At 43.1% G+C, this 25890-nt stretch overlaps 2 protein-coding genes across 3 annotated transcripts in view; one reads left to right on the plus strand and one right to left on the minus strand.

Annotated features, from left to right (window-relative positions):
• Window positions 1–1321: 1321 nt before the first annotated feature.
• LOC310878946 (kelch domain-containing protein 3-like) lies at window positions 1322–2347 on the plus strand (the record flags this gene model as incomplete). The annotated part of the gene is made up of 1 exon (XM_083793362.1): window positions 1322–2347. One exon carries the CDS (start codon window positions 1322–1324, stop codon window positions 2345–2347), a length of 1026 nt encoding a protein of 341 aa, XP_083649488.1.
• Window positions 2348–4832: 2485 nt separating this feature from the next.
• rasgrf2a (Ras protein-specific guanine nucleotide-releasing factor 2a) overlaps window positions 4833–25890 on the minus strand; it is a gene marked incomplete at both ends in the record, with an annotated part of 35970 nt that continues 14912 nt past the window's right edge. Inside the window, 27 exons of one of the 2 annotated variants that reach the window (XM_083794294.1) lie at window positions 4833–4928; window positions 6024–6092; window positions 6360–6477; window positions 8472–8551; window positions 8706–8903; window positions 9384–9468; window positions 11755–11858; window positions 12276–12336; window positions 12515–12627; window positions 12834–12940; window positions 14178–14270; window positions 14919–15035; window positions 16363–16469; window positions 16770–17144; window positions 17523–17615; window positions 18533–18610; window positions 19038–19208; window positions 19548–19630; window positions 20151–20287; window positions 20844–20910; window positions 21557–21717; window positions 22706–22824; window positions 23375–23484; window positions 23740–23933; window positions 24226–24305; window positions 24409–24662; window positions 25525–25614. In XM_083794294.1, the coding sequence (XP_083650420.1) occupies window positions 4833–4928; window positions 6024–6092; window positions 6360–6477; window positions 8472–8551; window positions 8706–8903; window positions 9384–9468; window positions 11755–11858; window positions 12276–12336; window positions 12515–12627; window positions 12834–12940; window positions 14178–14270; window positions 14919–15035; window positions 16363–16469; window positions 16770–17144; window positions 17523–17615; window positions 18533–18610; window positions 19038–19208; window positions 19548–19630; window positions 20151–20287; window positions 20844–20910; window positions 21557–21717; window positions 22706–22824; window positions 23375–23484; window positions 23740–23933; window positions 24226–24305; window positions 24409–24662; window positions 25525–25614 (3360 nt within the window). Of the gene's footprint in view, window positions 4929–6023; window positions 6093–6359; window positions 6478–8471; window positions 8552–8705; window positions 8904–9383; window positions 9469–11754; window positions 11859–12275; window positions 12337–12514; window positions 12628–12833; window positions 12941–14156; window positions 14271–14918; window positions 15036–16362; window positions 16470–16769; window positions 17145–17522; window positions 17616–18532; window positions 18611–19037; window positions 19209–19547; window positions 19631–20150; window positions 20288–20843; window positions 20911–21556; window positions 21718–22705; window positions 22825–23374; window positions 23485–23739; window positions 23934–24225; window positions 24306–24408; window positions 24663–25524; window positions 25615–25890 lie in introns of both variants that reach the window. The other variant, XM_083794293.1, reaches the window with a different exon arrangement.

Genomic DNA, 25890 nt, shown 5'->3' on the forward strand with positions numbered 1-25890 from the left:
GGGATTTCACATTAATCATTTTTGCCTTTCAACATTTTTGTTTTTGTCTATTTGGATACATGGGTTATGCCTATCCTTTGCATAAATTAACCTCATCAATTTATATGTTTGCACAGTAGAACATCCTAGAAAGTCCATTTGAGTGTACAATATAGGGGCCATTACATTTTGTACACTCAGAATTAAATTAATAGTAATGATTATACTGTGTTGATGAATTCCATCAACACAGGCGACAGGCGTCAGGTTCCTATAACGGCGGTGGGTGCACCCCCCCCCCCCCCCCCCCCCCATGGTGAGTGCACCGAAAAGTAATTGGAATATATTTTTCTTGCCACATTATACATTGAAGGAATATAAGATATACAAACACTCAACCATTTCACAGGTCCAATTCATTTAGAGAACCTAACATAAACAAGACTAAACATAATACAGACAGGAACAAACACCCCTCCTCCTCTACAGTACTTGGCACCCTCCAATCTAGAGAGGAGTGCCAGCACTGCAGAGGGGAGACAGGTGACAGACATACCAATGCAACTTCAGTGTCAATAAATACAAATAAACATTTAAAACTCTTTCAACCATTGTGTTAATTACTAAAAATGTCATGTGTACAATATATATAAAACCGTTACTTCCAGTCCAGCTGTTTGTCAATTGATCAAGTTGACAAACAGCCCAGATTTTTGGGGGCATGTTCAAGTTTTCATGTCCGTGAAGAATGAAATAAATGTATTACAAGATGTATTTGTATCAGCGAGATGGCATCTTACGTTGTAATTTACTGCCCTAAAACAAACATTAAAGTCCATAGACTTGGCTGGCAAAACATTACATCATAACTGCCCTAAACAAACATTGTTGCACAGTTAACATTTCACCCAAGGTAAAGTATTAAAATGCTTTTAATAATACTACATACATATTTTAATACCAATGCATTGCTGTATTGTTTTCACAATGCATTTACAGAACCTTGAATGCACTGACTTACTTGTTCTCTAGACCCATTAAGCTACACAAAGCCAATTTGGACCTCTGGTGGTCCCCGGACCCTAAAGTGAGAAACTGGTTTTCCAGAGCCTGCCTGTGCCGGGGGTGATCTATGGTGATCAATTCGCCATTGTTAGTGAAATCAACAGGCATCGGCTTCCCTGATTGGCCAACCTTCAAAGCATTGGCTTTACAGATTGGCCGAGTTTCCTGTGACGTTCCTGCTGCCACGACATTATAAAGTGAGACGGTGTGTGTGGGGGTGCTCCATTGTTTTACAGAGCGATACCCGAACGATCTTCTACTATGCATGGTATGTGAGATGTTGTGCTGGACGGTACACCTGAAAGGAGGGCCGGTGAGGTTCAACCATGCTGCGGTGGCAGTGGGGCACAGGGTGTACTCGTTCGGAGGGTGCGACAGCAGCGGCAACTCCATGTCCTACATGGGTCAGATTGACGTCCACATCTTCAACACAGTTTCCCTGCGCTGGACCAAGTTGCCCGCGGTGACGGCCGCTGGACGAGGAGAGCCTGTGTGGCGCTGGCGCCACACGGCCGTGCTGATCGACAACTTCGCCTACATCTGGGGCGGGATCACTTACTCCAGGACGAGCAACATCCTTTTCGCGTTCGACGTCAACACCCACGGCTGGTCAATGCCCCAGATTTCCGGGACCGTTCCAGAGGAGAGGAGCGGCCACTCGGCCTGTGTCCTGGGGAAGGTCATGTACGTCTTTGGAGGACACAACACGCTGACTGGACACTCTAATGACATCTACAAGCTAGACACCACCATGATGGTCTGGTCTTTCCTCAACGCCAGAGGCACTCCGCCACCCGCTTCGTTGTATCACTCTGCCACCATCATCGGGACAAAGATGTTTGTGTTCGGGGGCCGAGGGGACGAGGAGCAAAACAATAACATCAGAGTGTTTGACACAGAGACCAACACCTGGCTGAACACGCCGCATAAACAGGTTTTACCAGCACACAAGGGTCATGCGGCATTCGTCTACAAGGGAGAGCTTTATGTATTCGGTGGCCACCACTTGTGCCGGTTCTTTAATGATCTGTGGAGATTCAACCCCGAGACCTTCTGTTGGACGAAGGTTGAGCCCAAGGGGAAAGGCCCTTGCGCATGGATGTCTAGAATGTGCTGTTGCATGGTGGGAGATCATATCATCATCTTTGGAGGTTACCACACGGTCGATGACCTGTACATCTTAGACTTAAGTCCTACCCTGACGACGTTATGCAAGCTATCAGTCATTCAGCACAATCTGGAGAAGTCGGATCTCCCACATCACATCAGGTGGGAACTGGCAGACATGACAAAAACGGCATAGAACAAGTTCCAGGCGGTGGAACAGAAGAACGGGGTATAGGTGACGTGGTCGCTTCCCTCAAGAAAGCTGCCTCCGTTCAGGTAGGAGAGGAAGCCGAGCACAGGAATGTGTTCAGTGAGACCCAGCAGGAGAATAGAGAACTACTGTATTATTACCAACTGAACTGCAGCAGGACAGACACGGCTGTGAAGCAGATCTCTAAGAAGGAACAGACACTCATGAAAAGAGTGGCTGAGGAAAATGACTGCAAAGGTGGAGACCTTTGTGTTTTTTTTAATATATATATATATATATATATATATGCGCTATGCGCTGTTCTGTTATGCTAATATGTCATTAAAGTGAACAGTAGATTTCAAGGACCCCCAGGTTGGCATGCATTAGTCCCTTTATACGGGTCCATTTGTACACACTCTTATTCTATTCTAATTCAGATGCTAACTATCCCTCATCAAACCGTGTACACTCAAGACAAGCTCCATAACATATATGGCCAGTACAGAATTCATTCCATTATGTTGATCTGACCCCCCATGCCAAAACGCCAGCGCTCGCCCATGCAGCAGTCTGCTGTCACCCAGGCGGATGCTTCTCGTCCTTAGGGTGTCTTACTGTTTAAGTACACCTGATACTACAAGAACCCATTGAGAAACCTTTTGTTGCAATTTGTTTTGGGTCAAACCATATCTGCACCTGGACTAATAGTTTTTACTGATGTTACGTTTAATACCAGGCTGAGACCGTTCCACCGGCTGTATGCCTGAGGAGGACTGTGTTTGGAGGCTATCTCATCTACTATCTTAATGAAGTACTGTCACCTCATAGACACATGGAAAACAGAAAAAAGATTGTGGCACTCCATCTTTAAATTGCTTTAATATATAACTCTGGACCGTAGATAATTGTACATTTTGTGGGGAAATGTGTGTGTTTATACACAGTAGATTGTACTATGTATAAAAGCATTACATACTATTATTAACACATTTTTACTTCAAAGATAACTGACATCAGGATTGTACCAAAAGGAAGAAGTACATCTAATAAAACTATAGCTACATAGATTTCTCAGTGAAAGTTGAGGATGTGGATAACAGTTATCTGTAGAAAACAGAGAAAACATGGTAAATTTACACTATAAAAACCTATAGTTCAAACATTCAGACAATTCAGTACAAATAATTTGTGCAAAGTATTTACAATGTTGCTATTACTGTAATGTGTACTGTGTGTGTGTGTGTGTGTGTGTGTGTGTGTGTGTGTGTGTGCGAGCGCGTGAGCGCGTGCGTGCGTGTGTGCGTGCGTGTGTGTGTTTTAAAGACCACATTGATGGGGAACTATTACACACACATTTAGATAAAATATATTCAGCTGTAGTCAAAGTAGTATTATATCTTGACAGAAACCAATTCCCCTTTAAAAGCACAAATATCATTATTGAAATCTAGGATGTTTTGAGTACAAAAAAATACTATTTTACAAAAGACAATATTGTGCATGAAATTGACACAGAAGTTAACTAAAAAAATACACTTCCATCTTGGCGATTGTTAACGACTCTAATAATGAACGTAAGCCAAGCCATAAAAGTCCATGCCTGCATGTCATATAATGTAAGTATCAACAACAAACCAGATGGCAGCTTGTTTTGTAAGATATAAGGGGGAATAATAATAATAATACTATTAACCCGTTAAAAATCAGGAAAGCTGCTGTCATTTTAGTGTGTCGTGCCTTCGTGCCGCACGATGAGCTTGTAGATCTGTTTTTGTTTAGTTTTTCTTTATTCTTGAAAATGTGTAAATGTTTTAATATTATGCTTCTTTTTTTTTTACCTCAAATCTTTGCTTCTGGGGGAATCATTCAGACATACTGTATACCGTAAGTCGACTTGTGACTTAATAATAAACAATAATAAACTGATTTGTTATTAACCCATTCTGGGCAGGAACCCGTTTTGGTGTTAGCATTATGTTATGCTTTAGCTATTTAAAAATAGCAGATCTACAAGCTCATAGCGCGCCACCGAGTGGCGGGTTATGAGCTTGTAGGTCTGCTATTTTTGAAAAATCGAAGAGCGACTGACATAGAAGACATTTTTTAAATCTGATCTCAGGTCAGATTGAAAATGTAGACCGAGGTATTTTCAGTAGGATAGCAGCAGCTGGTTGGTTCTCTAGTGCCTCAGTTGTTTTGATCACTGACTGACTGTGCAGTCACAGTTCTATGGTGAACAAATAACACTTTTACACTTTCTTAGTTGTTCCAATTAAAGCACAGTGTCTTTCCTGAATAGACACACATTAGATGTTCATCTGAAAAAAGGCACATTTCCCCCTGAGAATTCAAAGCACAATAAATATGTTGATGCTTGATACTGTGCATAGTAATATCCCCTGTGCATGTGTGTGTGTGTGTGTGTGTGTGTGTGTGTGTGTGTGTGTGTGTGTGTGTGCGTGCGTGTGCGTGCGTGCGTGTGTGTCTGCTATCCAGGGGGGACCCGTGGTTCAATCTCCAGAGACAGCTCATACAGGGAGTCTTCATCCAGCACCAGCGTCTTATCCAGCAGGTACTGAGTCACCTGAAATGACAATGAATTAATTGGCAATTAATTCATTAGTGGCAATTAATGAGAATGAACTTTACTTATAGTACTTTACATAAAACATGGAACGTGCAGGGTGAATGATAATTAACCACCCCATTTGAGCGGAGTCCGTTAGTGCTACTAGTGTATTTTCTGTTTTCACTCTATATGTAGAGCTTGTAGATCTGCTACTTTCTGTGAGTGTTTTACCATAGAATAGGGATGCTGAGGTATATCACTTTTCTTTAAAAAGTGTTCTGTCTCCATGTTGTTTGTTGTTCTATTGTTCCTTGTATATTTGTTATAGTGTTTACTATATGTGTTCCTTAGATTTTTAAGTAATGTATTTCTTAGTTTAAGTGCTTTGCATTTGTTTGCGTTTATTTTGTAGTCTTGTCCTACTGGCTACTGTGTCCTGTTTTCCTTAGTTTCTGTTCTGCTGTTTCTTCTCACCAGTCCTGTCATTAGCAAGTATTCAGGTGTAGTGGTGTACCTGTATTTTCTACCCCGGTTCCCAGTGTTCTCTGGCAGTTTGCAAAGGTTACATCTTCCTGCTTTTCCCAGAGTTGTGCCCTAGCTTCATCTAAGTGTATTCATCATCGTCCCGGTGTATTACATGTCATCTCTTAGTGCCACTTGTGTTTCCTGTTTTGGTGCTTTAATGAACATTAGGAAGCTGCTCTTGACGTCTTGCATTTGGATCCTACCCTCTTCTGACTCACACATGACGACATTGTAAAATACTATGTATGCACACATGGATTTGGTTCTGTTCATACACACTCAGAGACTCACATAGAGACTTGTAAGAGTCCATTTGGCTCTCAACAATCATTCACTAGTCGAATTGAACACACCATTGAGAAAGTTTAATGGATTTTATTGAATGAAGAAATGAATGAATGGAATGGGGCGTAGGTTCGCATGGACTCAACCCCCCTGCAGGAACCTGTGGAACTCCATATCATTTATTAATTTTAATAGCTAGCGACCCCATCAAAGGGCCCCTGGGGGGACCTCAGACCTCACCTTGAGAAACACTACTTCACATATCAGAAAAGTGCAAAGGAGTAAAAGTGGCAACCTTACCTTGGGTTGATGTTCTATCCTGTAAGCTGCTTGCTGGAACTGACGAATCTCACGGATTATATGAGAAATCTAAAAAACAAACAAATCAAATAATAAAGACAATTAACTAAAGTACATAAAGCCCTGTGTGTGTGTGTGTGTGTGTGTGTGTGTGTGTGTGTGTGTGTGTGTGTGTGTGTGTGCGCGTGTGTGTGTGTGTGTGTGTGTGTGTGCGTGTGCGTGCATGCGTGCGTGTGCATGGTGCATTTGAAAGCAGTGACACTGTGGAGACCTTGCAAAGCACAGGAACGTGCCGTGTATTGTATGGAAGTTTAGTGAACATCTTTGTTTGTGTACCATCCTCATCTTGGAGAAGTTCACCAGGCCCTCCTCTGTGAAGTTTGGCGTTCCCTCCTCGATGAAGGCCAGGTCGGTGAGGTACATACCCAGGTAGGGCACACACTGAGGGTTACAGCTGGACAAAGAGCACAATATGTCTATAAGGGCTGAGACACACTGAGGGTTACAGCTGGACAAAGAGCACAATATGTCTATAAGGGCTGAGACACACTGAGGGTTACAGCTGGACAAAGAGCACAATATGTCTATAAGGGCTGAGACACACTGAGGGTTACAGCTGGACAAAGAGCACAATATGTCTATAAGGGCTGAGACACACTGAGGGTTACAGCTGGACAAAGAGGACAATATGTCTATAAGGGCTGAGACACACTGAGGGTTACAGCTGGACAAAGAGGACAAGATGGACAATACGTCTAACTAGAAAAAGTGCCCCTCGAGGCACAGGTCTCCACCAGGCCAGGCCAGGTTGTGTCCTCCTGGTGGCGCTATAATAGGCCAATGTGAAAAGGGTGCCATTTCTTCATACGCCTTTGATGGCAATTGGATGATTTGAGGCATTTTGTTCCAAAAATGTGTTTTGCAAAAATCCAACTGTTGGTGGCGCTATAACAGGCCAATGTGAAAAGGGTAGGATATATTCCTCAGCCTAGTAGGAAAGGACATCCTGCAAACTGTGAAATGGTGGAATGTAATATGAAATATCGGACAGATCCGTCTTGAGCACTTGACATGCATTGCGATTCATTTCCTGGGCCACTCGTCGTTCTGAAAGGGGGAGGGACTGCGACCCTCTATAGACATACTGTGTAACGATTTGCGGGATTTTTGGACAGAATCTGGAGGAGTAATATAAAAAAATGTGTTTTGCAAATTATTTTTAATCTATTCCTCTTTGTGTCACGCTGCAAGTTTGTCACTACTTATTAAACATTTGTTTCCTAATTTAGGGAATTTCTTTGATTACATTTATTTTATTCATGAAATTCTTTCGGAAGAATGTCTGAATTTGTTTTCAACTTGTGAAAATGTGTGAATGTGTGAGGGGGAATGGGGCTCAATTTGTCATTTAACTAACCTTTATAGATGGTAAATCCAGACCTTCGCTCTCCACGGTCACGGAAGTATCAGAAATGCCCCAACTAAAATACGCTTACTGTGATTTCTGTATTATTATTTACTATAGTGCTACAAGTAGTAGTAGTAAGTAGCCTTGTGTGTCGAAGGCTCAATATGTCAGTTTGTCACCTCCCCCTTCACATTAAATAGATTCTGTGATCTTTTGTGCCCACGAGTAATTTTCTTGGGTCTATTAGGACTATAGTAAATAATAAAATAATAAATCTCCATAATTTTATTTAGCCCCATGTTTGAATGCCCCGCCCCCCCCTGTCTAAAATGAAAGAAAGCAGCAAATGAAAAAATAAATATAATAACTATCATCATTTACTTTCTCTAATAACCTAAAACATGAACCATGGTTGAAAAAACCCAAAGTTGTCCTTTAAAGATGGAGTGCCACCATTTTTTCAATACATATATATATAATATATACAATATAAGGGGGAAGAACTTTTTCCAAAAAGTGTACAATATTTGTTAAAATCATGCTTTTATGTGGACACCAGTCCACACCAGTTCATTAAGTATGTCTGGTCTGCCTGGTGGGTGGTGATGGGTGGTGATCCACCTGAACTGAAGCCGCACCCACAGCTGTAGCTGTATGATAAAGGGGAGGGGTTAGGGGAGGGGCTGATAGTGTGGCGTCACTATATTACTGTTTACTTCATTGGCCCATTTGACTGTCAAGGGTTCAGCCTCCAGGAAGAAACCCTAAATACAAAGTTAATACACCATTGCACATAAAAACAACTCCAGGGTGTCTAATGAAGTACTGTCACCTCATAGACACATGAAAAACTGGAAAAATACAAAAATTGTGGCACTCCATCTTTAAAGTATCTTGTGTCTTTTCTTCTGGGGGTCCCTGGCACAAACCCTTTTCAGATGGGGGTCCGTGGACAAATACCTAGCAATTTGGGGGTCCTTGACATGAAGCGGTTTGAGAACCACAGCTCTATGTTATTGTAAATGGCAACACATGCATACTTTTTCAGAGTTTCTCTCAGGTTCTTGAATCTTCCTTCTGATGACACGATCTTCTGTAGTCTTTCCATCAGAGCCTTGGTCTGGAGGCAGAGAAGAACACACAACACACACAGTCTTTCCATCAGAGCCTTGGTCTGGAGGCAACATACACAAGCTGAAGTTTCTTTTATCAAATATCTGTGAATATTTGATATTCAGAAAACACAACACACTAATAATACAAGGACCAATAACCTGTTTGCAGACTTTGGCCCACGTCTTCTTCAGCCTGTAGAGGGCGCTGCGGTTGAGGGCGGACGTTATCTCCAGCACGCCGTTGTAGTTGTTGAGACAGCGGCAGATGTCGGCCACCGCCAGCCACTTCTCTATGGCGGCCGCCCGGGACCCCACGTCGGCCTGGCTCATTATCTGAGACGCCACCAGGTTGCTCATCTACAGGCAAAGGCGGCAACTTTGACGATGGAGAGGGCCACTACATTTCCACACTGACTCCAGAGGGCCACTACATTTCCACACTGACTCCAGAGGGCCACTACATTTCCACACTCACTCCAGAGGGCCACTACATTTTCACACTCACTCCAGAGAGCCACTACATTTTCACACTCACTCCAGAGGGCCACTACATTTCCACACTCACTCCAGAGGGCCACTACATTTTCACACTCACTCCAGAGGGCCACTACATTTTCACACTCACTCCAAGGGTAATGAGGGATTTTTTTATTCATTACGTCAATAGCCGCTATTGGCCCTTGACGCTATTGAATAGCGTCAAGGGGGGGGTCATAAGAGGGTTAACTACTTTTGCTGGGGACCCCCTGGAAGCCCCGCCCCCCCAAGGGCTCCCACTTCCCACTTTGAGAACTAAAGGATACATTGATTTCAGAGGCTATAATTCAAAAAACGCACGTCATTGAAGTGCTGACTGGTCTTCATGATGTACGGTGTCCTCACTGTCTTGTTCCCTTTCATCCACCCCTGTCCTAGGAACTCCCTACAAGAAAGCACATGTTCAACACTGTCTGTTATAGTCCGGCAGCCGACAGGCTTCTTTTGTTTAAAGTGGGAAATTTGGTATATAGTCTTTTTTATTGGCCTAAAATATTGTCTATATACATACATTCATGAATCCACTTGCTGACTGGCTGTTAGTATTGGGCAATCTTTTTAATAGGGGTTTCTTGTGACCCTACCATTAACATCCTATGGCTGGCAAAAATGTCAAAATTTCCTTTTGCTTTAAGTAGCATGTGACATGTCAAAGTAGGGGTTTTTCATGATTCTGAATCCATTCCAAGCATTAGTTTTGCACAAAATACACTCCTTGGGCTAAAAGCAGCCATAGCCACCCAAGATGTGCTGACCTCATCACATTTGTCATGACGTCTATGGCCGTTTTTAGCCCAAGGAGTGTATTTTCTGTAAAACTAATCCTTGGAATGGATTCAGAATCATGACAACCCCCTAGTTTTACATGTCACATGCTACTTAAAGCAAAAGGAATTTTTTTTGACAATTTTGCCAGCCATAGGATGTTAATGGTAGGGTCACAAGAAACCTCTATAAAAACAATTGCCCAATACTTTCAGCCGGTCAGCAAGTGGATTCATGAATGTATGTATATACAGTAGATAATATTTTAGGACTATTAAAGGACAATTCCGGACTAGATTTCTTTCTTACCGTAATCTCATGTTATTATATCCAAGAACGAGTGATATAGGTAAAAAAATTGGCATAACTCCATCCCGAGTTCACTGCAGCTGCAGAGCATGAGCGGTAAATTGCTTATATTTCTTTCTTTTAGATATCCGTCATTCATAATGACTAAAAACTATCCACGGTGTTTCTGTGAGACGCGCACTTCCGGAAGTCTCACCCGTGAATTCATGAAAGTCGCCTTGTAAACACTACGGCGGCACATTCGGGACAAAACACTGTGGTAAGATTTGACAGATGTCTACCAAAAAATAATATTAATCATTTTCGAGACAAAACCCCCACTGGTCACGTTCTGAGCTGCGGTGGACTCGGGGTGGAGTTATGAAAATGTTCACCTGTTCCTGTACCACTCGTTCTGGGATAGAATAACATCAGATTATGGTAAACCTAGTCTGAGCTGTCAAATGTCCACATATTCATTACTAATACTAATACTACTATGCTGCTACTGCTACTAATATATAACTAGAAACAGGACTAAAACAGGCAGCTGCTAGTGAATATAGACCGATTCCGTAGCGGGTCTCATGGTCGCAGCTTACGTATTTCCTGTAGGCGGACTCGACATAGCTGCAGGGTTTAAATCCTCACCAGGCGCACCTCTTCTACTATAGTGAACGGCAGAGTCACTGATGTTTAGTCTGCCTCAAACGTTACTCTTTTACCTCCTTTTTACTAACACTAACATTACAAATATGCCCAGAACATCGTGATGAACCTGTGTAGTTTATGGCTGCTCCAACAGTAGTGGCAACATAAAAAAGAAAAAGAAAACGGAATGTCAAAATATCCACCGCGGTGGCTGAGACCAGAGCCATTGAGTAATGGTTGAGACGAAGCAGTGAAAGGTCATGAAAGATACATAACGTCAGTCTTACCCAATACCCAATCTTTCTGTTTTATGAACACAAGGCTGCTGTATTTTATACCTCATACTAAGCATTTAAAGTATAAGGTATAAAGTACTGCAGCATTGTGTTCATAAAACAGAAAGATTGGGTATTGGGTAAGACTGGCGTTATGTATCTTTCAGGACCTTTCACTGCTTCCTCTCAATGGCTCTGGTCTCAGCCACGGCGGTGGATATTTTGACATTCCGTTTTCTTTTTCTTTTTCATGTTGCCACTACTGTTGGAGCAGCCATAAACTACACAGGTTCATCACGATGTTCTGGGCATATTTGTAATGTTAGTGTTAGTAAAAAGGAGATAAAAGAGTAACGTTCGAGGCAGACTAAACATCAGTCACTCTGCCGTTCACTATAGTAGAAGAGATGCGCCTGGTGAGGGTTTAAACCCCGCAGCTATGTCGAGTCCGCCTACAGGAAATACGTAGGCTGCGACCATGAAACCGCTACGGAATCGCTCTATAGGTTGTTGCTCTAGATTGTACTGGTGGTTACTACTGAGTTCTATAGGTGTTTGCTAGGTTTTTATAGTGAAATTAATTAAATTATAATTATTTTAAGGTTCTAGAAAAAAGAGTTGAGCCTTTCATCGGCTCTTTACTACTGTGTGTGTTGTAAAGTGTGCATTAGTAACCAGGTGACTATACTCACTCATAGGGGATGCTTCTAAACACCAGGTGATCCAACAAGGTGATCTGTTCTGCTATCTCTATGGCCGACAGAGATTCAAAACACTCTGCCCTAGGAGTCTCCACCTGTGACACGCACACGCACCACACATGCACACACACAAATATCTAAATATTCCCCCAAAGATACAGTATGTCACAAGGAAAACTGGAGACAATATTTGTTTCCATTAAGACAGGTTGAAAATAACTATTATACTTGGCGTTTAACCACTAATGCGTTGTGATGCTCTGTGAGCTTGTAGATCGGTTCTTTTTGGTGAGGAGACTGTAGGCTGAAGAAGATCAAGTACAGTTTAACTCAGGTCAGTTTTACTAAGCATAGAGGGTCTAAGTGGTTAAACTGACACTTGATGGATTATCAAAGTATTCTGAGGCACCCCTGGACTTGCATCAAGGCATCCTAGGGTGGCACGGCACCCAGTCTATGAGTCCATTACTGTATTTGTCCCATTAAATCAAAATAGAGCCTGCAATACTAACCACTTGTGATATGTCTTCTATTTTCAGTTGCGCATCGTCTTGGTCCTCATGAGAAAGGGCACTAAAGAGCAAAATAAACAGTGTTAAATGGTTTGACTACATGATATGTTACTGTGTGTGTGTGTGTGTGTGTGTGTGTGTGTGTGTGTGTGTGTGTGTGTGTGTGTGTGTGTGTGTGTGTGTGTGTGTGTGTGTGTGTGTGTGTGTGTGTGTGCGTGCGTGCGTGCGTGCGAGCATACCTTAGTATGTTGGTTGTAGCTTTCCTTTCCTGTGGCAGTAAGTCTGGATCTCGTAGTACATCCTCTAATAAAGTCAAAACCCCTATCTTCAGATCACTGTTCATGTCAAAGTCCTGGAGAACACACACACACACACACACACACACACACACACACACACACACACACACACACACACACACAGTTTAGGATAGTGGTTCTTAAAGGAAAAAATAAATAAATAAAGGGACCTATGAAGATTTGTCCATGACCGTGACCCACAAATGGTGTTTGAGGCACTATTTGATTAGGATGACCGAGATGGTTGTATAAACGTCACCTGGGAGTGTTTGGACACCCAGTGTCGGAGAACGTTGAGAACTCTGTTGGTGGCAGCTCTACGAATCATGAACTCTTTGTCACAGGCCTTGTCAGAATTACTGAAACCTGTACAGACAAAGAAAATAGAACATTTATTCCCACATGCTTTTTTAAAACTGCACTAACTACCTGTCAGTGGGGAGTGTTGGCTGGGAGGAGGAGTAGGACTAAGGCCCTATACGTCCTCTCTGGGGAGGGGGGGGGGGGGTACTACCTGTGAGTGGGGAGTGTTGGCTGATGAATGAATATCAACATCCTAATACATACTAATACTGGGGAGTCCAATTATGACAGGCAATTCCTGCTGTCAAAATATGTCAAAAAACACACTTTGTTTGAAATAGACACTCATGCTTTCCAAGGTGTGATTTGGTGTCCTAAAGATGAATACAAAATGAATATCAACATCTTAAAACCAAAATGTTGAATTGTGGGTTTGAGCCCTTTTGATGTAAATCAAAAGGGAGGGTAACTACGTACGTGGGTGCGGTCCCGTGAAAGTGTAGCACACGCATGCTCGTTTCGCGCACACGCCTGCGACTTACTAGACCTGGAGGTCCGTTTTATCAAGTATAGAGGGTGTACTGAATCTTCTGCTCTAGTGTATGGAGGACAATTTCACAATTAATTAAAATCTCTGCGATACGATAATTGTGCATGAGCGGTTAATAACGGTTATCGTCCCATCCCTAACTGCATTATTAAAGGAGAATTCCATACTAAAAGGCTTTCTTACCTTTCTTTGTAGTCGTTACGTCCCCACCAAAGAGGTCCAGGTGTTATTTTGCGCAAAAGCTCCTTATTGGCTATTTCCCCTACCATAAGCCCTAAATGAATTGCATTGAATTGAATGGGAATTGAATGGGGCTATGGGGTGTTGTGCTAATTCACTTATTTCCATCGCTCAAAATTATAATTCCTTTGTATATATCCTCTCTTCATAATGTAAATATTATCCCAAGCGGCACACTTTACTACTTATTTTGATGGAAATAAGCGAATTAGCATAACACCCCATAGCCCCATTCAATTCCCATTCAACTCAATGCAATTCATTGAGGGCTTATGGTAGGGGAAATAGCCAATAAGGAGTTTTTGCACAAAATAACACCTGGACCTCTTTGGTGGGGACGTAACAACTACAAAGAAAGGTAAGAAAGCATTCTAGCATGGAATTCTCCTTTAACATACTACCGTACAGATTGGACAAAATTATATTATATTCATTAAAAGATAGTTCATAGTGGCGCTTTAACCTCATTAGCAAAACTAGTCTAGTCACGACGTTCCATAATCAACTCGCCTGGGGAAGTGCTGCTGTGTCCGGCTGCAGCTGTGGCAATGGCAAAGGCCGAGGCTGGTGACATCGTACAGCGAGAGGTGTCACCTGATGTACCTGCAGAGGTACAGAGGTGCATGTGAATGAATGAATGAATGAATGAATAAATTAATACATCAATGAATGAAGGAAGTGAATGTTGTGGGGAAAGTTTCATTGTGCGTTTAAGTAATATGTAAAGAATGTGACACAAATTAATCCAATAATTGAACTTGACCTTTGGCTACTTGGTTTGCTCTTTTTGTCTCTTTGCACCAAACTAGCTCAAAATCTACATAAGCGTTGGGAGCTTGTAGATGTGCTATTTTCAGCCAACGTTCTTCCACAGAATAGGGACGCCTAGGGTTCAAGTGTTTAATGTAAGAATAAGAACAATCCTATCACACAAAGATTTGTCTGAAGTAGCCTGGAAACCAGACGAATCTGCCATTGCAATAAATACAAAATTGCCCTCGGCAGATTTGGTCTGGCACTGCTCAGTTGTGATTCCAGATAAATATCTACGCAGTGATATTATTCTGACCAATGCCAGGCTAACTCTGAGGACCCAGGGGTCCCGGAGCCGACCCTCTGTTGAAGGCCCCTGGTCTACAACGTGTGTGTGTGTGTGTGTGTGTGTGTGTGTGTGTGTGTGTGTGTGTGTGTGTGTGTGTGTGTGTGTGTGTGTGTGTGTGTGTGTGTGTGTGTGTGTGTGTGTGTTCATACCTCCTGCCTGCCTGTAGCGTAGATGTCTGGGGGTTGAGGGGGAGCGACATGGGGACATGTCTCCTGACTCACTGATGGTGGACGGTGACTCAGGCATGAAGCCTGACTCCAGGACAGCTGGCAGGAACATTACACAATCATCAAAGAAAGCCAAAAAAAGTCCCGAATAGTATTATTGTTGCTAATAAAATAATTGATTTCAAATTTGGCAAAAATCACATAAAAGCAGGAACAAATTAATTTTGACAGATCACAAATGACTTGATTGAAAAAAGGGTTCTGCTGTATTGATGTGGTACCATAGGAGAGACAACAGGCAAACGTTGATCAAAATAACAATTCTTCTACAGTCTCTAATTGTGTAGAATTCTTGTAAATTATGTAATGCAGATGTTTAACAATACTTTAATTCTTGGGAGTGTAAAATGAAACCAAATGGAACCATAGGGGTCCATTTGGTTTTATTTTACACTCAAGAGTTAGAGATCTAATAAGGGTTACCAACTCTCCATCATTTAGCTGGGGACCACCTGAGGACCACTGGTTGAGAACCACTGCTCTATAAAACGAACTAAATATGACCTATGCTCTACTGCCACCCTAAGGCCAAATGATATTTTTCAGTTATCTAAGTTATAATTATTTATTATTATTATTATTATTATTATTATTATTATTATCTAATAATTTAACCACTTGAAACCTTGGATCTGTTACAGAATTTTCAAAAAAATGTATATATTTATAGTTATTTATTTCTGCGTATAATGACATGCCCAGAATTGTGATGACAGGTTGAAAGTAGTTAAGTCTGTCTGGGAGTTTTATCAATATTTAACTACCGGTACATTAGATCCATTAGAATCTAATGAATCCAACACAGTTAATATTACTTACTCCAAAACCACTATTGCAGGTAATGGCTTTGGACACTCAAATAAAAGGTTCACACCCGATAGAGACGCAGTATTAATTTTGATAGCAAATATTGGTTTTGTTTTAGTCATAGTCTTTTGAATAAAATTCTAGTCATCTGAAATGTTTTGGTTTTGGTCTACTTTTAGTTGACCTAAGATTCTAGTCAACTAAATCTGCATCTTATATAATTTTGAGTTAAAAATAAAATGAACAAATCTTCTCTTCTGTCCGCGGGCCAATTTCATATTAACTTGGGGGTCATAGACATGTAAAGGTTTGAGAGCCAGTGGTGTGTATGGGTACTCCTAGACAGTCGAGTCACGAAGATGCAAGATGCAGCTAAGAGCACGAGTCACTTCCTGGTTTTTAAACAGCTGGTGGATGGAAAATGAAGCTTGCACGCGACTGCAACTTGCAGCGTGGGCGGTGCTTCCCAATAGCACGCCTGCTTTTAGCTGCATCTTGCATCTTCGTGACGTGACTGTCTGGATGCAGGTTAACTGTGACCGAAGGGTCCCGGCCGTACCCCTGCGGATGCTGCGTCTCAGCTTCCCACAGAAGGCGTCGATGCGCGGCAGCTCTCCGCCGATGAACATGTCCTCCTGCGGTCCGGGGCTCAGCTCTACTGGGGAGCTGGGGGGAGGAGTACTGCAAGGGTTAGTAGAGTTAACCAAAACCAACAACATTTAAAAACTAACATTTAACATAAAAGAAGCCTTTTGGGATGATATGAAATCTTAATGTATTTATTTAGCTGTACACCAGCTGTCGGGACCACCATATGGCACCTTGCGGTCTGTGGTGTCACTCGTTTTCTAAATAATAACAACTAATAAAAACTATCAAATCCGCTCTGGAAACAAATTAACAAAGAAATGACAAACGGAACGACCTAAAACTAAACCAAAATGAAAAATCCCAAACTATTCTCACCTTGGAGCATAGCTGAGGTCCAACGGGGCTTTGGTGGAGGTGGGGGAAGGGGAGGAGAACCAGGACGGCGCGCCCCCCCTGGGCGAGATGGGAGGAGGAGAGGAGAGGAGAGGAGAGGTGGGGAAGTGGGTGGAGGTGGGGGAGTTGGCCGCGGAGGAGGTGGGAGTGGCGGACAGGTCCAAGGCCGACGCCGGCTTGGAGCCCACGGGAGAGCTGAGGGAGTGCTTCCGGGAGTGGACGGGCGAGGACGTGCGCGAGCCGGGGATGACCAGCGGGGGAGGGGTGGAGAACTTCCGGCACGGCCTGGGGGACTTGTTGCTCAGGGAGTCGCTTCCCCACCCGCCCTGATTGGTGGCAAACAGCAGCTCCAAGGACCTGCGAGGTGTGAGATGAGCATATAGGACCGAGAGGAGTAAAGAACAAACAAGACTCTGCTTTATCAGGTTACTAGATTTAACAGCATGTAATGCTCCCCCCTTAGACCTGGGTCCACTGCAACCTTACGTGGTATACCCATGGTCTCAAACCTTGGAGTAAAAATGGCTAATGCCTTTAAACTTGATGAGCAGATTAAAAACTGTAGTTAGATTTAGGTGGAATCACGCTGGGTTTGCACTGCCGCTGACCGGACACCGTAGCGCAACGTGCAAAGTATAAAAACTAGAAATGTCAGCGCTTGCTGACCCAAGAGTTTGTAGTCCGGGTAGAGCAGGACATGGAGCAGGTTTTAACAACACAAGTGGTGATATTTACTTGGACTGGTTGAGAGCAAGTTGTGTGATCTTTAGGCTGTAGTCGGGACAGAGGGAGGTGATGGACAGACGGTCTGATGAGTGGTACTGCACCCTGAGAGGGACAGGCGTCACAGGAGGAAGAGGAGGAGGACGTCCAAGGAGGACACAAACAGGAACGACGAAAGGACGCAGAGACAGAGAGAAGGCGGACGTGGAAAGGAGACATTGAATGACAGATGAGCTGTTCACGCAGTTATGAGCTGAATAGTCCAGTGGTGGAAAAAGTACTTAAATAAGAAATAAGAAATACTCTGTTACGTTAAGTAAAAGTCCGGAATTCAAAATGTACTTAAATGTACTCCTTATGCAGATTGTCCCATTTCATTTGTGAAAATAGCAGATCTACAAGCTCACAACGTGTCGCATTGCAACACATTGTGAGCATGTAGATCTGCTATTTAAAAAAATGAATAAGGTCTGAAGTGGTTAATGTATGTTTTGTAATAATAATCAAAATAAGTAACTATAACTTTACGTTTTCAAATACATGTAGTGGAGTAAAAGTACAATATTTGAATGTATTGGAGTAGAAGTAAAAGTATTGGGAAATTGGAAATACTCAGGTAAAGTACAAATACCCCAAAATTGTACTTAAGTACAGTACTTGAGTAAATGTACTTAGTTAGTTTCCACCACTGCTGCTGAACACAGCCATGAGCTGAACACAGCCATGAGCTGAACACAGCCATGAGCTGAACACAGCCATGAGCTGAACACAGCCATGAGCTGAACACAGCCATGAGCTGAACACAGCCATGAGCTGAACACAGCCATGGGCTGAACACAGTCATGGTTGAATGTGAGACAAGAGGGAGAGAATGCAAAGATGGAGAAATATATAAAATGGTAAACAAATGAGAAAGTGTAACCACTTAAACCATTCATGGTTGAATGTGAGACAAGAGGGAGAGAATGCATATACTGTAGCCTATTTGGGGTCCTTGGTTTGAAAGCCATGTGCACGGCTACCTGTCAGGTATGGAGGTGAAGGGCTTCCTGTAGATGTCGGCCAGCTTGTCCATGACCACGGCGGCCGTGGTGAAGAGCCTGTAGGTGTGTGGTTTTTGACAGCAAATTTAGATTTTAGTTTAAGTCATAGTCACATGTTAGACTAAATATCATAAGATTTTAGTCGACTAAATCTACAGTTGATTTGGTCGACTAAAATGTATTTTGGCGGGCCTTCATGCCGTCGTAATGGCTGATTTTACGCTTGCAGATGATAGCAGATCTACAAGCTCACAACGCGTCGTGCTGCGACACGTTGTGAGCTTGTACAGTAGATCGGCAATTTTCAGCATGCAACCAAGTGTAAAATGACTCGTGTCTTTTACTTACACTGGATCTCTTGTCTCCCTCCCTAACATACTTTTAGTCATTTAGTTTCATTTAGTTTCCATTCAGTTTTCGTCAGTGGAAAAAAGATAGTCAACAATTGTTGTCATGGCTATTAGTCGAAGAAATCAACACTGGCCTGTAGGTGTGGAGGAAGGTGTTGAGGAAGTCTATGGACAGGAAGCGCAGATCCGTCAGCCTCTCCAGGAGCCGCTGCACGCTGGCATAGCGGATCTGCGGAACCTTGCAGGAGTTCAGAGTCTTGCTGAAACAGATGTCCACGTCGTCCGTGTGCAGTCGAGAGTCAGCCCTTAGGTAAGGGAGGGTAACGTCACATTCAGATTCTTACCAGATAAGAGAGATTTTGCGCTCTCATTTGAAGTGCCATCAAGCCGTTTCCTTTGAAAGTGTCCATGTCTCGGAGGACGGTCGTCCTAAATATTTTTTATACTAAGCTTTTTACTAAGCTGGGATGACCAGATCTTATGCATGTCATTGCAGGCTGACCAGGCTATACCCTTCCTAGTTTGAAAGTCCTTTTGGGAAGAAGATTTAGAGGGCTTGGCTCAGCCAAGCCCTTGTAAATTCATAAACATATGTACATACAGAAACTATATTACTGGTCCTACCCTCGTGCCAGTGTTCTTACTTGATCATTTGTGGGACGGTGACTTTGGAGTTCTCCTCGAACACGCTGGTCATGAGGCCGTTACAGCGGATGTTATCTACACACTGGACACACGACCAAGAGAGAGAGGGACACAGTTACACACACACATGAGCAGTGGTGGAAAAAGCACTGAGTCATATTCATACTTAAGTAAAGGTATCAGTACTGCAATGTAGAAATACTGTGTTACAAGTGAATGTACCAAATTGTACCAAAAGTAGAAAGTGCTCATTATGCAAAATGTCCATTTCACAAGTTTTCAAATGTTTGAAATGCATACAAATAGCAGATCTACAAGCTCACAGTGTGTTGCATTGCGACTCATCCAGGGGGTCTAGTCCCCGGCTAAAGTAGTTAACATAACATCACAATAGTTTTAAGCACTTTACCCATTTATATATTGGCTATTCAAAAATAGCAGATCTAAAAAAAATATATTAGCATAATTTCGAATGTTTTTAAAACAAATCAACAGGACAACAGGAGGTCCCTGGAACAAAAGCTTTGAGGTGGGGGTACATTTGGGTGGTCCTTGCCATTAAAAGGTTTCAGAAGAACTGCTTTAATTAGAGACAGGTGTACCTGGCTGATATCACTGGTCCATGCAGCCTTCTCCTGCCGTGAAGGAGCCAGAAGGACCACGCTAAAACGCTGGCCATCAGGGGGCTCCACTACGATCTTAAACTCCAGGTGATTTAAGCCTTGGCCCGCTGCGTTGACTGCAACATGACGAACACATGACATCTCAATCAATCAATCAATCGACCGACCGACCAACCGACTGACCCAATCAATCAATCAATCAATCAATCAATCAATCAAATCTTATTGTAACAGGTGAAACTCTTATTTGTGCAGGCTTTCACTCTACTGTTTGCAGTTTAAAAGACGAGACAATTAAAAAAAAGAGCGCAAAAAAAACAAAAGTAGTAGTGAATCAAAATGTAAAGTGCATTCAGTATATTACACAATCGATAAAAGCACAGGCGACAAGCTTAGGTTTTGTTCAATAACGCTTTGGCTCTTGTTGACATGGCTCTTGATACTCCGGTATGGCTTCTTGCCAGGTTGTGATCCTTTGCTTACTTTGAATTCATAGTGGAGGATGAACGGCATGTCACTGCAATTCAGTGTTGATTTTGACAGAAACATTTCTTTTAGTTTTTAGTCATAGTCTTTTGAATAAAATTCTGTTAAAAAAGATAGGACCGTTTTAGTCGACGAAATCAATGCTGCTGCAATTCCAGAGTAGAGTGAAGGAATGTTGATACTCACAGTCCTCATCAGTGGTGTCCACTTCTTCAATGAGAGTACACTCTATCAGAGACAAGGTTCCTCCTTGCTGTTGGCGGGTAGAGAGGAAAGCAATGAGTGATTCTTTCAAGGACCCCACAGTTTGATATGATTCGACATCTCTGGGACCACAATGTTCACCGTACAAGAACGTACAAACGGAACCAAATGGACCCCTGTGTAGGCTGTGTACAAATTTCAAGACACACAGGAGAGTAATTTGTAGCATAGAACTGAATAAAAGGATTATCATAGATTGAATCAGAGAGGAAGGTTGTTTATACGTGCAAACACTGTATGAAGTGTGTGTACAAGCATGTATTTATACTGTATAGCAGCCGGGGTCTTCCTCAACGGTGGGTCCGGGACCCTTAGGGGGTCCTCAAAGTTACTACAGGGGGACCGGCAAATCTATGTGTCATTGGAAATGCGAGGCGTTGTGGTTAATGTTGTGGAGCATGTACAGTAGGAGCTTGTAGATCGGCTATTTTCGGCAAAAAGGTGTGGTGTAGAGGGAAAATGTGTCGAGGGTTTAAGTGGTGGACTGTCTGACAATACACATTAAAGTTAATCCAACGCTTTACGCTACACAATGATAGTGCTGTCAAACAAGTCTATGAAACGCTATGAAAAGGTTTAATCTGCAACACATTGAAGACCCTTGCTGCATAGCCGAGCAGCCAGGTGAGATGTACCTTGAGCAGGTGCAGCTTGCCCCCGGAGGTGCGTGTGCAGATGAGGACGTGTTTGGTGAACAGGTAGCACTGTCGCTCATCCTTGCGGAGCGACAGGGAGCCCAGGCGCACCTTACTGAGCATCCCCCTCTCACTGCTGGATGGCAGCTGGACCAGGGAGCCTGACAGATCGGAGCACACAGGCAGTGACACACTGAAACCTCAGCAGTGTGTTGATTTAGTTTTAGTTGTAGTCGTCTGGATAAAATGTAATACAATTTTAGTCATCAGTTCATCAGACTCTGAAGACTGTTTAGGTCGAAACGTTTCTACTAGCGCCTAATAATGTCTGTGCTGCTCCAATGTTCTCTCCTCCTTCTGCAACTATTGTCCTTGTTCCTGTGATCAGTGGTATACTGTATATTGTCGGTGCAACCGGTGCAATGCACCCCGCGGGGCCCAGCGTACCCGCGGGGCCCATGAAGGGGGAAGAAGAAGATGAAAAAAGAGTCAAGACGACGGTGAAAGCCTGGTTTCAGAGGCTACTCGGTCGGAAGGAAGAGTAACACCAAGGATTCGTCAGTGATGTCACTGACTGACTGGTTTATAAACAGCTTCAAGTCCATACTACTTCCGTGTTGCATAACACTGACATCACTGTCTACTCCTTCTTGGTTTCTTTACCACAGCCTTGCTTCAACGCGTGTGTTACTGTGTTACTGCCTGTCAGCAGCACAACATAACTCAGCTGTAGCCTATTTTGTCACGTTCCGTCGCGCTAATGAAACCCAGGTAAAGTAATGTCACTCTGCAAGTTTAACTAAAGTTTTTTCCATCTGTCCAAAGTCATTTCTGATAGCCTGCAGGCTGCATCCCTGCACTCAGTCAGATACATACAGATTGATTGAAAATGTTACTAACAGATCGCTTAGGTACAGTTCAAAGACGCGTTTGGTACAATGAAACGAGACGCATCGCATCGCACACAACCTGCAAAGAAGTTTAAGGATAAGGGGTGAAGCACTGGCGTATATAGGGCCCTAAATCTACAGTTGTTTATTATGTAAATGTATTTTGGCGGGCCTTGATGGCGTGGTAATGCCTTATTTTACACTTGGTTGCAACATCACGTCACGTCATGTCACATCATGTCATGTCACGTCACGTCACCTTGTCTTACGAAGGTCTGGCTGGTGTCCAGCAGGATGTCACAGCCCTCTACGATCATCCTCTCTATGGCCAGGTTCTTCCTGATGTTCTCCGTGTCGCTGACCTCATCATGCATCATCCTGACCAATAAACAGCACATCATCATCATCATCTGATCCGCCTCTGTCCTACTCAACATAATCATTCGCCAACATGAACAAATACTGTAGGTAAAACATCACCAAAATGTGTAGTCATGTTTTTATGATACGGTTCAAAGTGTGCTTACTATGACAAACACACTCTCACTCCCTAAACGGACTGTAGTGACTTCTTGGGACTTCCGCAATCCAGGAATGCGAAAGTGCCCTTCTCAACCCGAAAAAGGTCCACTAAAAAACTGTTAAAACGATATAAGATATACCTGCCAGACGAGTAGCATACAAAAGCTGAAAGGCATGCATTTACATTCCAATGGGTGATTTAGGGTCGCGCTCTACCGCAACGGCCAATCAGCTGTCCACTAATAGTTCTCAGGTCTTGTTTTTGTCCTTTCTTATTTCTCATTGTATGGATTTTAGCCAGGCAGAAATGGATTCGCCTTATTGTAGATACACCTCTGCAATAGTCAAAATTTCATTGCCATTTTGGGAGTGAGAATGCGTTTCTTTGAAATGAAGCCGTGCTTACTTTGACAGCTCCTCTAGTTTGGACTTTGCAAACTGCAGACTCTTACGCTCCACGTGTTCATGAGGCGTGTGAGCCAACAGCTCATGGAGAGTGATGATGTAACGTGGAATCTGAAATACCATCAATCTTAATGCATTTTCTTAGTATTTGTCAGTATTCTTACACTTTTTACACATTCAGGCATTAGGACGGCATCAGATTGCCAAAATACATTTTAGTCAAATAAATCAACTGTAGATTTAAGATTTTTGTCGACTAAAACTAGACTAAAGGTAAAACATTTCAGATGACTAAAATATGATTAAACTTGAATTAGATTCAAAAGACTATAATATGTCAAAATCAACACCGGGTCATATATATACCTGGAACATGGGGTAGGTGAGGAAGGTCTCCAGCATCCTGCCTTCGCACACTGCGTTGGCCTCGTACTGTTTGAGCAGCTTGTCAAAGTCTCGGTTCTGCTTGCAGTTGGCCAGGACCTGCAGGCTGTACTGGTGGTTACGCACAAACTCCTGGTAGATGTTCAACATGGGCAGCAGGATGTCGAACAGGTCGGCTGCAGCGTCAACAAAACATAACTAAACTCACTGGGAATTGAATTACCGTGGAAGCTGGATTTTCTCGGAACACAAACAGAAGTTTGAAAAGAAAAGAAAAAACACCATAATACATATGGTATCATCAACAAATACAAACACTATACTGTATGTACAAAAGAGATGGATTTTTTAAATTTGTGTCAGGGGGGCAGGGCATTCCACATTGTGGTAGCAGAGAAATAGAATCAGAACTGTCATAATGTCTCTGTCTCAAGGATGAATGCAATCAGCATTGTATGCAACACTCACCTAACACCAGCGTGGGCCAGTTGGCTATCCGAGCGTTGAGTCCTTGGTGGAAGATCTCATGAAGAAACATGATGGTCTCACTGGGACAAAAACAGTATGTTTATTTCCTGTGTGCCTTGTCTATACAGCTACAAAGCCACAATAAAATGTTATTTACGACACAGAAACACGTTCCCTTCCGACCTGTTGAGGAAGATGCTGCTGACATCGTCGTGGCTGATGGGAGGCTTCTTGGAGCTGGCGGCCATGCGCAGCGGCCGCAGGAAGCAGTTGACCAGCATGGAGAGCTGGTGCACGTACTCCGCCTCGGCCTCCACCATGGTGAACACGATCTGGTTCCTCTTCCGCATGCTCTCGGCGTGCGGCGAGCAGATGTAGTCCTGCACGATCAGCTTCCACTTGCGTCGGCACAGCCAGCCGCGCATGAAGCTCTGCACCTAAACGCACACACGGGTGCACGCAACGCATGCGTGAAGTCAGTGGGCGGAATGTAACTAAGTAAGTACATGTGCTCAAGTACTGTTGACAGACAGACAGACAGACAGACAGACAGACAGACAGACAGACAGACAGACAGACAGACAGACAGACAGACAGACAGACAGACAGACAGACAGACAGACAGACAGACAGACAGACAGACAGACAGACAGACAGACAGACAGACAGACTTTTGTCTTCAATGTTTGTATTTACTCAGAGCCAGTAACGAAAATCAATCAATAATCAATCAATCAATCAATTAATCAATCAATCAATTGCAGAAGTAGCCTGCTATAGGTACAGACGTACAGTCATAGAGTTATAAAGGATAGAGTGCGGACCAGGAGTGACAGCCCCCGCTATCCATTTCAATAGAAGTTGCCCAGGGGCGTTTTGAAGCACCCGGAAGCCTGCCGGAAGTACCATTATAACGCAATGGCTCGAGCGAGCGGAAGTACGCACATGACGTCATGAATGTCCGTCCATCTCCATGAACGTGCTGCTGTTCCACTTTTGTCCAGTAGGTAGTGGCAGCTTCAATGTCGGCCAGCCTTTCTGGGGGCTTGGGTACAGTAGAGAGGCTGAGTGGTTATCAGAAGGTCACCGGTTCCCGCCCATGTCTACGCGCGTCCAAGTGTCCCTGAGCAAGACATTCACCCCTTACAGCTCACCTCCCTAGTGCTCATCGTGACCATCTGAGCAGCCACCAGCTGGGTGAAGATAAAACTGACACACCCCATCCATCTGTCTGAACAGTGACATATTTATCTATGCTTCGTATAACATGGCATAAATTCTTCTATGACCTCAGTGTACCTTTTTAATCTTTTTAATGTCTGGGTCGTCCTCCTCTAGGTTGCTCTGGCTCGGCAACGGCCTCTCCTTGGTTCTGTTCAGCACCGCAACCTGCTCCAACACAGGGGTGGGAAGGAACCCAGTACATTTACTCAAGTACTGTACTCACCGGCAGAGATGGGCAAAATACATTGAAAATGTATTTTGATACAAAATACAAATACTGGGTCAAAAAATGTATCTAAATACAAAATACAAAATACATCTTCCATCCCAGCGAAATACAAATTACAAAATACAGAAAAAGTATTTCAAATACGTATTTCAAATACATGTATTTCAAATACATGTATTTCAAATACTGCCCATCTCTGATGGGCAAAATAC

Source organism: Protomyctophum parallelum (assembly GCF_964188405.1).
Source record: "Protomyctophum parallelum genome assembly, chromosome: 21".
In the NCBI taxonomy this organism is placed as follows: domain Eukaryota; kingdom Metazoa; phylum Chordata; class Actinopteri; order Myctophiformes; family Myctophidae; genus Protomyctophum; species Protomyctophum parallelum.